The sequence below is a fragment of the Equus quagga genome, chromosome 16 (assembly GCF_021613505.1).
Source record: "Equus quagga isolate Etosha38 chromosome 16, UCLA_HA_Equagga_1.0, whole genome shotgun sequence".
Classification (NCBI taxonomy): domain Eukaryota; kingdom Metazoa; phylum Chordata; class Mammalia; order Perissodactyla; family Equidae; genus Equus; species Equus quagga.
In genome coordinates, this window is record NC_060282.1 from 17296557 (window position 1) to 17310357 (window position 13801).

General features: G+C 41.7%; 1 protein-coding gene across 5 annotated transcripts in view; it reads right to left on the reverse strand.

Moving 5' to 3' along the window:
• FER1L6 (fer-1 like family member 6) overlaps positions 1–13801 on the reverse strand; it is a 134675-nt gene that overhangs the window by 68222 nt on the left and 52652 nt on the right. For 4 of the 5 annotated variants that reach the window (XR_006885543.1, XM_046641656.1, XM_046641654.1 and 1 more), the window contains exons 14-18: positions 13521–13641; positions 11178–11278; positions 7796–7886; positions 4552–4671; positions 2921–3073 (exon numbers count right to left, since the gene is read on the reverse strand). Coding sequence is in view for 4 of the 5 variants with exons in the window: in XM_046641656.1 (XP_046497612.1) it covers positions 2921–3073; positions 4552–4671; positions 7796–7886; positions 11178–11278; positions 13521–13641 (586 nt within the window). In the remaining variant the exon portion in view is untranslated. The remainder of the gene's footprint in view (positions 1–2920; positions 3074–4551; positions 4672–7795; positions 7887–11177; positions 11279–13520; positions 13642–13801) is intronic. The other variant, XM_046641657.1, reaches the window with a different exon arrangement.

Genomic DNA, 13801 nt, shown 5'->3' on the forward strand with positions numbered 1-13801 from the left:
AGCATTACCAATAGATTTAAATTAGAGAAAAAGAAAAATCATGGAACCAGGGACCATGAAACCCTGCTTGCAGTTACAGATTTACTGTTACGTAACCATGTGACTTCAGATGAGGCCCCCTTGTTTCTTCTAGATTAATATGCCCCAAATGGGACCCCCAGAAACAGTAGTTTCCTAAAATTTGTAAATAGGTATGCTAGATGATTATGGTTGTCAAATGTGGGTTGTAAAAGTTAAAGCTGTTTCTAGAGCCTTCTACTGGTAAACGAGCACTGAGAAACTCCAAGAGAGGGAGACCACGGCAACCTCCCAAACGTGTGAACATGGGATGTTTATGGAGGCACTCAAAGGACAGATGTCCCGTAGAATAAGCTTCGAGAAGAGTCTTGCCTAGAGATTTATAGATTTACATTCTATGCTTTGTCTTATTGCACTTCCTAATTCCCAGATACAAAATCAGAGTGGATGGCAGGTGTGTGAACACTCTGTCCCCCTGGTACAGCTCGTACTTATTCAGACTTAGCAATTCAGTGAGGAGCAGGGGGCAGAGAGGGAGGCTGAAGGAGCAAGTGGCAATCAAAGGTGACACATCACAACAGAAATGAAAATGGTTTTGCTAAATCATCTCAGCAAGACCTTTCATCGTGTCGGTTCAATTGAATTCAACACAATTCAGAAGGCTGTCACACAAAGCAGTCCCAGTGGCAAAAGGAAATTCAGATACAGAAGTAAACCCAGACCTCGGGGCAAAGGTTCTGCACTCCCAGTTATGTCCACCCTTTGGCTATATTTGACACCCGCTCTTTGTCCTAATTTTAAATAATGCCAGGATACATCAAAATATTTAGGAGGGAGTAACTTGACACTGATTTTCTCGTATTTTTAGCACAAGGCCTTCTGAAATGATTCACTATTTTTAAGTATTTCTTGCAACCCCAGAATTCTTTAGATGGAGAAAGTTAAAGAAAAACTCTGATATTTGTGACGAGTAACTTGGGTGAAAATTTCTTTTTTCAGTTACAGTTTTACAGGGGTGGGTTTAAAAATCATTTTACACAAGTGACAGAAAATAACAAAGAGAATCCCATACAGAAGGGAGCACACAATTCCAGAAACATCCTCTAGATGTTGGATGTCCGTTTGTTTGAACGCCAGCATTTGTTGAATGATGACCCTGGATGATGTACACTGCATGTTCTTCACATGCATTTGTCCAATTAAGCCTCAACACCGTCTCCATTTGATGGATGAAGAATCGTAGAAATAGAGATATTAAGTAACTTGCCCAAGGTCATACAGCTCATAAATATTAGGTTAAATTGTATTCCTCAAAAATTCTTATGCTGAAGTCCTAACCCCCAGTACCTTAGAATATGACCTTATTTGACAATAGGGTCACTGCAAAGATAGCTAACACGAGGTTAAACTGGAGCAGGGTTCTCATAAAAGGATACGATGTGAAGAGAGACTCCCACACAGGGAGAACATCCTGTCAAGACTGGAGTTATGCTGCCACAAGGAACTATCAGAAGCTAGAAAAGGCGCTTCCTTGGCATCTTCAAGAGGGAGCATGGCCCTGCCAACACCTTAATCTCAGACTTCCGGTCTTCAGAACGATGAAATACTAAATTTCTGCTGTTTAAGCCACTCAGGGGTACTTCGTTACAGCAGTCTTAGTAAACTATTACAACCCAGATTCACTTTATTTCAAAGCCCATGCATTAAACCATTACTCCACGTTGCCTCTTCTGTCTGCAACATTTGACCTTCACATCTATAGTAGACTCTAGCAATTGGATGGCACTCAGAAGCCATCTCGTCTAGCTGCCCACTGCCATATTTACAACAAGGGGACAAGGAGCACATTATGGACCTCCATTTAGGGAACTATTTCCCTGTAATGGCTATCATGAGGCCTGGTTCTATCCCCTGGAAACAAACACAAACACTCTCAACCCATGATCCATGTGGTAGCCCTACAAACACTTAAAATCTCCATCATGCCATCAAATCTCTTCTCAGTTAAACATTGCTATGTCTTCACCCCTTCTTCGCATGGCATGGTTTCGAACCTTCACCTCCTCCTTCTGAGGCAGTAGAAAAATAACTATGTTACAGCAAGAAATCAGAACCGAAACTGGCAGAGCAGTCTCCTATGGGTTGGGAAAAGTTAAATCGGTCAAAGCACACACTCTAGCTGTCAGTCATTGGTGAGTGTTAATTAAGCTTTTGGACTGCTTTTTCTCCATATTTGCACAAGTCTACTTCTTGGAAAGAAATTTCTTCATCATAGAGGTAAAATGCCCAGGGTCTCCAAGAAAGGCTCAAATCTTGAGTTAGAGACAGCAGAATCCATCCAGAGATGGTGCCTGAGTAGCCACCCATGAGGCATCAGGGGACCATGTCTTCAGGAAGGATGCAAAGACTCAAGTTGAAAAGACTCATATTCACAATTTAAAAGTCACCAGGACTTTTATATTCCATAGAATTAGCAGTTTTATGGAATATAAACCTCTCCTCTTGTAATTTTCTTGAAATCTATCTTTAAAATATAGATAAACTCATGTGAAAAGATGCCATGGACAAATTTCACTTGAGAAAATGTACAGAGGAAACTAATGGAAAAATGTCCATTCTTCCTAGTAATCAAAGAAGTAATAATTAAAGTAACCTTGAGGTGCTCCTACTAGGTTAAAAGAAAATCTTACATGTCAGGTGACATAGTAATTAGAAAACTGGAAAATATTCAGCCTTGAGAAAGTCTATGAATCACAATTTGATTCAAGAAGGGCAAGGTGTTCCAGCTGTCTTCAGATCTTTGAAAGTTTTGAGGAAGAGTCTGCGATATGGACACACACTAGGAACGCTGAGCAACTCAGGAGGAAAGAGAATTTTTGAGTCAAAAATAGTGCAGACTTACTTTGAGGAAATGAGTTTTGATCATCCCGCAGTGTTTGCCCATCTGCTCCCTGGCGGGGGAATAGAGCAGGTCTTTGGACGGGATGCGGGCATAGGCCACTTTCTTGTTGTTGCTGAGCATCCAGATGAAGACATCGGGGATGGTGTGCTGTGGCTGTGGGAACAGAGGGGAATGGATTTGATAGGTTGGTGTTTAACAAGGGCACTTCCAGTGCTCTCCTATCCTGAAACAGCCCCCCTTCTGCAAAACTAATTCTGGGGCTTAAACCCTCTGGGTACTTAAACATCTATGCAATCAAGCAAGTGTAGCTTCTTTGAGAAAGCCTTCGGTCATGAATTACAAGTACCTATAAACCCCATATGCCAAACTCTTATTGTGCTTTGAGGATATGCAATTTGGATCCACGATTTGGCATCTTTGATGGCCTACTTTTCTCCATCTGTAGAACAAACATTTTTCTACACCTTCCCATAGATTTTCCTTTTCCTCTTTTTTTTGCAATCTTGTAATAATGATTTAGCCTTGAGCATTGGCCCTCCTAAGAGCTAGGTAACATTTCCAGAATATTGAAATAAAAAACCAAAAATTCATGAATATCTTTCCATTTGCTCTTAAGGAAGGAAAAACAATTCTGCAAGGGACTTTATACCTAAAATATGATTGCCAAGTATTTTAGCTCCATTTTAGGTGGTTATTCAGGAGAAACGACTAAATTGCTCAGAAAATTAGACTTTAAAGTTGAGCTAATCAAGACAGGAATTGCAGAATCTCCTGCCAGGAAGCCCATTATGTTGTGAGTGTTTGAAATGCACATTTCTGAGCCAACACAGCCACCAAAACAAAAGGGAGGTATATTGTTATAAACTAGGCTTTGACATTCCCAGGCTGGAAGCAGATTTCTGTCTTTCTAACCCCATAACCCTCTGGTGAAATTGGTACCCAAAGAGGGCATCCCTTCTCCCTTGATATGGAAACAGAGATATCATGTGGAGGTTTTCCGGACCACAGAGCTGGTCAGTCACAGACCTGAGGCCCCAGTTCCTGGTCTGAACCTTCTGGGTGCTTATTGAAACTCTTGCGTCTACTAAAGTGACTGCTTGTCTCATTCTTTATTAGGCCTTCAGGGAATGATGGATTTGCAACAAGAAATACAACTTTTGAGAACAGAAGCGGTAAATCTGTACCTCTCTGAAAACTTCCCACATGAAACTCGGTTTCTGACAGAAACAAATAGGAGGGCCGTTTTAGATCATTCTAGAAGTCACCAGAGAGGCTGTTTACAAGCAAATTTAAAATGAGAAGCTGTTTTGACTTTTACTGGACGTGAGTTTAAATCTTCTTAAGTTGCAAACTTACCAATCTTCCCGTGCTTATTTTGATTTTTCTTGAGTCCATTAGGGAACATGCTTTTTATTTCTGCTGAATACTCGGGCTTTGCAAACCAAATCTGTACATTTGCATCTTAATTTTAAAATCTCCTTTATCACCCCTAAACTAATAGTGTCTGCTCAGCTCAGTAGAGTTTGGGAGAAAACACTGCTCCTCTTTCATCCTTATCAAACATTCACACCTCACTGGGAAGACATTCAGTCTAATCTTCCAAATTGAGTTTTGCCTTGAGAGTTGATTACCTCATCAACAAGAAAGCGGATTTTTTCCACAAATTTTTGGGCTTCCTGGATCATTTCATCAAGAGATAACTTTTTCTTCTGCTGCTGGATGATCTCCTTGGCCTCCTTGACCATCACGTCCTAAAATAAGACAAGAGTCAGCATAGATCTTTCTAGAAATCTGGACAACGAGCACTGTCCTGTTGCTGGAGAATCATGCAGGTACTTTTAAGTTCCACAAGGAGCCACTCATGAGGGCTGCTTCAGGGTCTGCCAGTGGACACTGCCTGTTGAAGAGAAATTTCGTAGGAATACGGAGGCGGTGAATATCTTCTCATGGTTGTTTGACAGATGAGAAGCTGAGGCTCAGAAAAGTCAGAGGTTTGTCAAGCTCCCATAGCTCTGTTAGGCAGGACCTAAATCTAGGCTTTCTAATACTTAACAACAACAGCAACAATCACAATAATAACAGCTGAAAAGGAACGAGCTCTTCCTCTGTCCAGGCGATGTTCTAACTGCTGTATTAATCCTCGTAACTCCTCATAGCAACCTTACGGGGTAGGTGTTATTATTCCTGTTGTACAGTTGAGGAAACAGAGTAATAAACTACCGAGAGGCAGAGCTGGAGGTGACCGCCAGCTGAGTCCAGAGTCCATGTCCTCGATCACTGCTCTCGCCACCTCTTCCCAGGGGCATGGTGGGTGCTTCCAGACCAAGTCGGCATCATGTGGGAAACACCACCAGGGGGCTCAGTGTGCGTGTTTGGAAGATCCAAAAGTGTTTATTTTGATTCACTCATTCAGCTCACATTTATGCGCTTAGGAAAAAAACCCAAACCTTTTGCGGTGCTTTCTAAGGCCCTGTGTGAGTTGGCCCTGCCTGCTCTGCCTCATCTCATGGTGCTTCCCTCACTGTGCCCCAGGCACACGGCTCCTCAGGAGGGCCTAAAAGGTACCAAGCTCGGTCCATCCTCAAGACTGGTGTGCTTCCCTTTCCTCTTGCTCAAATGTTCTTCCTGGACTCTGCGTGGCTGGCTTCCTCAACTAAATGTCACCACTGCCTTGCATCCCCCCACATTTTCCTGATTGCCATGACCTTTTAAAATTTCCTTCCTAATCATCATCTGTAATCACTTTTATTTACTTGTTGTTTACCTGTCTCTCTTCTGTTTTCTCCACTAAAACGTGAACTTCACGAGCCAGGAACCTCCTCTGTTGTTCTTACCTTTTATTCTCGGTGTCTCACAGAGTTCCTGGCACATAGCAGGTGTTAAATAAATGTTTGTGGAATGAATAAACCAGTCAATCAATAAATCTCTTGATGACAAGCACCAAGTACTCACAGCTTTGTTTTCCCGGCACCAAGCACAGGGCCTGGCACATTGGAAGCCTTCTGTACCTGTTGATTGGAAGAACTGAATGCCTGCTCTGTACCAGGCACTATTCTAGGAACCAAGGTCTGGGGCGGGGGAAAACCCATGCTTCCTTCCTCTGAGACTTGAACAGTTTGGTGAGGTGAAAGCAATACATGCAAATAACTAAAATGTGTGGAACATCATGGGAGCAGAGAGGGGCGAAGCTAGGTGTTATGGATGATATGACATTTGAGCTGAGGCTTAAAAAATGAATACAATTCATCAGGTGACAAGAAGAAAAAGGACAGTCCAGACAGACGGAACAATTACATGTGAAGGCACATAATCAGTGAGAATTCAAAATTGTTGGAGCATAAAATATCTAAGAAGGGATTAAGGGGAGGTGAGGCTGGGATGCTAGTTTGGAGTGAGATGATGAGCGTCCCTGTATATCATGCAAAAGGAATTTAGATTTTGTCCTATGAATGACTGAGAGACTCCAGTGAATTCTGAAGCAATGGTGATCTAATCAGGTTTGTGTTTTAGAAAGACCGTCTGGTCGTAGTATAGAAGATGGATTGGAGGGAGACTACCGCAATAGTCTAGCCGGAGATGCCAAAGCACTCGTTTAGGCAGTGGTTCTGGGGATGAAGAAGTGGAGTAAGTTCCAGAGTCTTTGAGGAGCAGAATCAACAGGGCCTGGGGTGGAACTGACTATTCGGGGTGAGGGATAAGGATTTAAAGTCAATTCGTAGGCTTCTGGTTGAAGCAACAAGTGTAGCTGGTGGTGCCAAAATGGGATGCGGAACAAGTTTAGGTGGGAAGATGCTGGGTTGAGTGAGCAATATTGAGTTTGAGGTGCCCTGACACAAGCAGCTTACATGTCCATGAGGAGGCTGGACATACAGGTCTGGAGATAAGGAGGTAGAGCTGGGACATTACAAAGATTTTGAAATTGTGGGCTTGTTTAGGCCCAGGACTGTCGGACATGGAGAGGACAGTAGAACTCTGTGGGCAGTATGTCGTGGAGGGACACCGCAGAGACAGGGAAGGGCAGTGAGAGGTGCTGATGAAGAATTGGGGTGGGAGGAAGATCCTATATATGGTGGGAATCTGGCCTCCCTTGGAGTATAGAAGAGGAATACACAAACTTTCATTTATTGTTCTGGAAAGAAGGATGAACTAGGAGGTTGGAGACTTGAGTTTTAGTCTCTAGACTATGATTAACTAGCCGTGACCTTTAAAAAATTATTTAATCTCTCTGGGCCCCACTCACATCTTTAAAATGTCCCTGGCCAACCAAACACAGAGGAGTGTTTCTTTGCAGAATTATCATGGCCTCATACAAAATGTCCCTTGGTGCCATTGCTGGAAGTGACGTTTCAGAATGAGATAATCCAGGGTCTACTTGGTCCAGCATTTATCAGTCTTCACTCGTTCAACAGGGACTGAGCATCTAGAAGGCACCCAGCACTGTGCAGGGTCTCCAGGCCACAGAAAGGTATCGGCTCGTGCCTTGTTCTCAAGAAGTGCTTACGACTTTAACACAATTCTCAATGGGAGGAACCCAAAGAAAGGAAGAATACTTATTTCTTTTGATCTCTCAGCTTGTAAGGGGGAAATGTCAAGTCTTTGACAAAATACAGATGTCAAGAAAATAAACAAGTGGGAAATGTATCAGAATAGGATGTAGAACTGGTGAGTTTCCAGCTCATTCTTGTAAACATCCGATAAAGGTTAGTTCCTTTCCAACTCACTCTCATATGTTCTTCTCATGCCTCTGCATCGCGCAAATGTATAACCTTTAGAACCTTATCCTCATGTGGTCTGTGACCTATGCCTCATCCACAAGGTTTATTTTTAAAGCACATGCTTTAATTCTGTTCAAAGTATAAATAGCTTTTCACATACCAGCTCCTGCCAACAGAGCGTGAGTCGTTTCTTATCTAAAGTGGTTTGGTTCAACATCTTGGGCTGCTTTTCTGCTTCAGAGATAAAGGCACTATAAGAGAAGAATAACAAGTTTGAAACCTACTTAGTGAAAATCCATTTATATAATTCCAGAGATTTGCAAGTATACTTTCCGCCACGCAATGCGAAAGTTAATGAGCCAAGATTTTTCATTTAGGATTAAGCAATGATGCACTAACTTTTCTAAGAGACAAAATGAGAATTGGAAATGATGCCTAGACCCCACATTAGTCTTGGGAAATAGATGCTTGTTTTCCCAGTTTCTTTCAGTACATATCTATTGTGATTGCTATTCGAGTTCATAACAACAAACACAAAATAACGCAGTTGTCCTTCATCTTAGAAATTTAACACTCACCAAAAGCTTCCTGAAAAGTTGTATGTAGAGCAAGTATTTTAAACTCAGTACTGAGATACGCCTTCACATTTTTAAAACCGTGCATAGGACTGAGTAGCAACATTTTGGGGGATGAAGTTAAAAACAGGAAAACGGTAAAGGTTATGAATGCAATTGAAGAAGAAATATGAATGGTTTTAAAACTTGAGGAAATAAGATATTGTCCTCATTAGCGACAACTTAGATGCAAATTAAAATCTACACCATTTTCACCTATGAAAAAATGAATAATATTCAAGGTTGGTGAAGATGTGGAGAAATAGTCACTCTCCTCCATTATTGTAGGAAAGTATAAATTTTTATAATGTTTAAGAGGGTATTTGACAGCACCTATAAAAATGTAAATGTCTGTATAATTTTTTCTAAAAATTATACCAGAATTCTATCCTTTAACTATAACTGAAAAATTTTGGAAGAATATGTTTACACAGCAACATTTCTTGTAGCATTGTTTATAGTAGCAAAATAAATGGGAACAACTTAAATATCAGGAACCAGATAAATATATGACACACCATGCAATTGAATATTGAAGACGATTATTACGTACTGCTGTAGAAAGATGCCAGTGACATATTGTTGAGTGAAAAAGAAACCTACTGAACAAAATGTGTGGTATCATTTGTGAAGAAATACAGTATTTTTATGAATGTGTGTGTTTGAAAATGCAAAGGAGAAAATCCAGGAAGACAAATCAAACTCTTCTGTCTGAATGGTGGGATTGGGGAGAAACTTGAAAACACTGTTATTTTATACATTTCTGTATTTTTTTGGCAAGATAAGCATGTAATACTGTGATAAAAAATTAACTACAAAAGTGATAAAAGGGGAAGTCTAAGATGCCACACCCCCAATGAAGGGTCCTACACCAGAGCTCTGTTTGTGGCATTTGGACACCTCATCAGAAATTCTCTTTGGGCATCCTAGTCAAGTTACATTTTCTCTTAATTTTTAAAAGAATAAAAAATATTGTATTTTGAGGAGGCATCTTATTGTCACACATCTACCATCCCCAAAGGCACAAGGAATTCCATTCTACTCCCAGGATAGAGCAGCCCAGATGGTGGACATTTCTGACTTCTGATCTCTCTCCCTTCCTCACAGGACAAGAAGTCATTGATTCCTTCATCAAAACCAAGGTAAATGACCCCAGAACATGTTTCTGTTCCTTCTTCTTCTTTCAGACCCAGCCCCACTACTGGCTGTGGGTAGCCTCCTCAACTCGACATGGCAAATGCTCTGTCCCTTCTTGGGGGAAGCCCTGAAGTCCAGCTGCTCAACCACAAATGGGTGGGTGGACCAGGAAGCCCACCTTGACCTCAGGTCCAAGCTGCTTTCTCTAATCCAGGTTCACCAAATAGAAAACTAACATTTTGATCTCTGTTTGACCCTCAGGAATATTTTTTCAGTTGGTCGTAAACTTGAAGAGAAAGGAGAATGAATATCACCCCAAGTAACCCCCTAATATAGAAAAGTTATTGAGCTATTAATTTGCCCACCGTTTCTAAAAATACAGAATCATGAAGCTTTTTAAAGATGTTTAAAGGGAATCTCAGGTGGCACTTAGCTCACAGGAGGAATGGCTCTGATATATATTGCTTCTATAGTGAAAAACAAATGAGAAATAAAGATAGAAAGAAAAACTACACATTTATTTCTTTGCTTTCCTTTTTTTTTTAAAGTAAAAATGCTTGGGTAGTTGAGAGATTAGGAGAGACAGAATTTATAAAGCTGAACACCAGAATTTAGCTAGTCCCTGTCTACTAGTTTTTGCCTTCCATGAAATGAATCTCCATCTCTTTTCGTTTAATTCCATTATGACAAATTCTCATTTTTGCTTGAGTCTTGACCTAATTAATTTCAAGAGCAGGTCCAAAGATTTTTCCTTACATAGTAGGAAGTCTCTGTGATGGTGCCCAATGAGCCTCACCTCCTGCTATACTTGTCATTGTGTAATTCCATCCCTTTAAATGTGCACTGGACCTAGTGACTTGCTTCTAATAGAATACATCAAGAATGACGGGATGTCATTTCTAAGATTGGGTCATAATAGACCGCGACTTCCATCTTGCTGGCATGTTCTCTCTGGTTCTTCCTTCTTGCTCACTCTGATGAAGTCAGCTGCCATGTTGTGACAAGCAGCTTTGAGAGGTCCACATGACAAGAAATTGAGGTTGACCTCTGACCAACAGCTAGCAGGGAAGTGAAGTTGTCAATTCAATAGTCCATGAAAACTGAATTCTACAAATAACCACTTGAGTGATCTTGGAAGGGAACACTTCCCAGTTGAGCCCTGAGATAACTGCCACCTCTCTCCATGCCTTGATTGCACTCTGTGAGAGGCTCTGAGCAAAGGACCCAGCTACGCCACACTTGGCTCATGACTCACAGAAACCATGAGACAATAAACATTGTATTAAGCCACTAAATTTGGAGGTTATTTGTTACTCAGTAATAGATAACTAATACACCCTATTTTTAAAAATCTTTTCTTGTGTTGTGTACCTCCCGGAATAAGAGTCATTACTTGGTTCTTATTAATGTGTTATACAAAAAATTCTATTAAATAGTATTTGGTATAACACATCCATCTAATTGTCAACTAGTTTTTTAGTATCTACCTAATGCAAAGAACAAGGCTGGGCACTAACCCTCCTAGCATTTTTCTTGTTTCATAAAGAGTTTCTGCAGTAAGTCTTTCTTCTCTTCTCTTCTTTCTCCTTTGCTTTATGTTTTAGTTGTTTAAGTATCAGGAAGCAGTAGTCAGCCTGACAAGTGCCAGCTAAATTACCGAACAAAACAAAGATGGATATAATACTATAAAATGCCCATCTGAACGCATGTAAAATGGACCATTTGTGAAAGTAATTAAAAGCTGATTCCATATAAGTCAGCTCCCCATGTGCCGGCTGTCTCTCCTAGTACCTGCTTTGACTGATGAAGTCACTGAACACCGTCTTCATTTTCTCCTCCGGTGCTTTCTCTGAAATCTTGCCCAGTTCTTTCACTTCTTCTGTATTTTCTTCCTGAAACAAACCACAGAGGTGGAGGGATGAGAGGTGGGAACTAGACATCGTAGTGGAGGTACTGATTGTAACACCCCAGAAATGACATTTAGCTAATTTTTTGTTTTGGAAATGAAGAAAGATCTCCCTTGCTTTCTCGTGCCTGAGCGGGGAAACACTACTTTAGAAACTTCCTTTTCTTAACTGGAGTTGGTCCGGATTCAAGTCTTCTCCTCTGCTGCTCAAACTCATTGTTTCTGTTGCAAGATCCATTTCCTAACTGGGTACCATTTATTTAGAGTCTACTGTGTAGGGAGACCTGATGTCATGGGAAATATCTAACAAAGTAAATTAGATATAATTATCGTAAACTTCTAAAGCAGTGTTCAAGTCAGTTTGTTATATAGGAATGTAATTGTATTGAATAATGCCCAAAATTGAAGGGATATCAATTCTTCTGCTTATAGGGGTTTTTGGCCCAGGGAGTGGGGTGGAAACAGGTTACATATGGCAACAGTTATATGCTTTTCCTTTGGGGCCTAAATTCTAGTATTCCAAGAAAATGGCACCCAAGGGGCAATGTACACGTTGCCACTGCTTTGCTAGAATTTACAAAAACTACATTCTCTGCCACATGCCTGCTGACACGTTTCCCTCTTTCCCCCTTCATTATAAGAACAGGAAATATGGTGGCATGGTTAAAGACCTAGGCTTGGGGTCAGACCACCTACACACAAATCCAGGCTCTAACACTTACAAGTGCCGAACCCCTGGTGCCCAGCTTCCTCATCGGTAAATCAGATGAGAATAGTGCCCACCTCGAGCACCAGAGGGAAGCGAGAACTTCTTCAAACAGTGCTTGGTGCTTAGTAAACACTCATCCCATTAGCCACAATATGCCGGCATGGCAGGGATCCTGGCTCTGAGAAAGGAATTAGAAACAAGTGCCAAAGGCTACTATGACCTCCAGGGGAAAAAAACTCTGATTTGTTTTATCCAGCCTTTTAGAAATAAAATAGCTATTTTGTCTGAACAAAAATAGATATTTTGTCTGAAGGAGCAGCAAGACCTGCCTTATAAGGAGAGTGTGTGGCCGCCACATGGCGTGACACCAGACTAAGCTTTCATGACCGCTTTCAGACTGTCCTTCCATAAGGCCTGGAAGCCCCAGGGCCAGAGGCAATACTTTGTCTGACACAATTAGAGAGAGAATATAAAGCAAAGGAGAGAGAGGGCTGTTCTTTCCTCACCGCAGGTTTTCACAGAATGAAAGAGAGAAGACAAGGGTCAGCTGGTGAGGCATCGGGGGACAGAGAGTAAACGATGCACCCAGGAGATGTGTAGGGGTGAGAGAAATGTGAGCACAGGAGGAGTCACAAAGGGAAGCTGCAACATACTAAAGAAGCAGAGTTCCGGGTGCTCTTTCTTCCCTGGGCGTTGGGTGGAACAACCTAGCATCTGTGCCTATTGGCACCGTTTTAAATACTTTCACACATTCAGTTCCTCGAATAATTCTTTAGCCCCTCTCAGGAGCCAGGTATTATGCTAGATGCCATAGAACAGTGGGAAATGAAAAAGAAACCTGCAAATAAATGATAAATTTTGGTGAGAACTCTGAAGGAACAGAACAGGGTATAATGGGAGAGGATAAGCAGAAAGCTTTTCCGAGGATGTGCTTGGAACCGAGCCATGGAGGCTGACGGGGTTACACAGGAGAAGCATGGAGGGGAAAAGCAGCCCAGGCAGAAGGAACAGCATGGAGGTGATTATGAGGCATAAAGGAACTTGGTTTCTTTGAGAAACTGTGAGGAGACCAGTGTGCTTAGAATAAAGTCAGGAGGAAGAGCATACAAGAGCCTCGACTGGAGAGGTGGCAGGGCCTGATCTGTAGGCAGCCATCCACCATGTTAAGGACTTAGGATTTCATATTAGTTGAAGCCAGGATCTATCAATTTCGTGAGAAAGTTGTCAATCCCCTGCCCTTTGGAGAGTAGGAAAATGGCCTCTCTCTAGGTCCTATGACAGTAAGAAATAGAGCAAGGACTTGAATTTGGATAGTTTGGTTTAAAGTCTAGGGATTTCGCAAAATGTATTCTCATCCCCTACAGATCCATGTGGTAGGAGCCACGTGTCCTCCAAAGGCAGCAGCCTCCATTCGTTTGTATTTAAACTTAGACTAAGGCCCTCTACGAGGCTGGTAAAAAAATCTCTTTTGCCCCCAGCTCCCTGATATGCAAATCCATCACTTGTCAGAGTCACCTACCAGCAGGTCTGCCATTTTCTCCAGCATGTTGGACCAGTGCAGCCGAAACGTCTGGTCTCCCCAAGAACTGATGAAGGAGACACAGGGCTTCTTGCCGTCAAATGGCAAATAGTTGTAATTCCTGTGAAAACATGTTAGGTCTGGAAGTTAGTTGGCAATCGGTGTTTTTCAGGCAATTCCAGCCACATGTTCATGTTTCGTATGTTCTGGGTGGGGTGGGAGAGGGGTGGTGACAAAATGATCAAACTATTAATTCCATCCGTAGCCTATCACCGGGGACT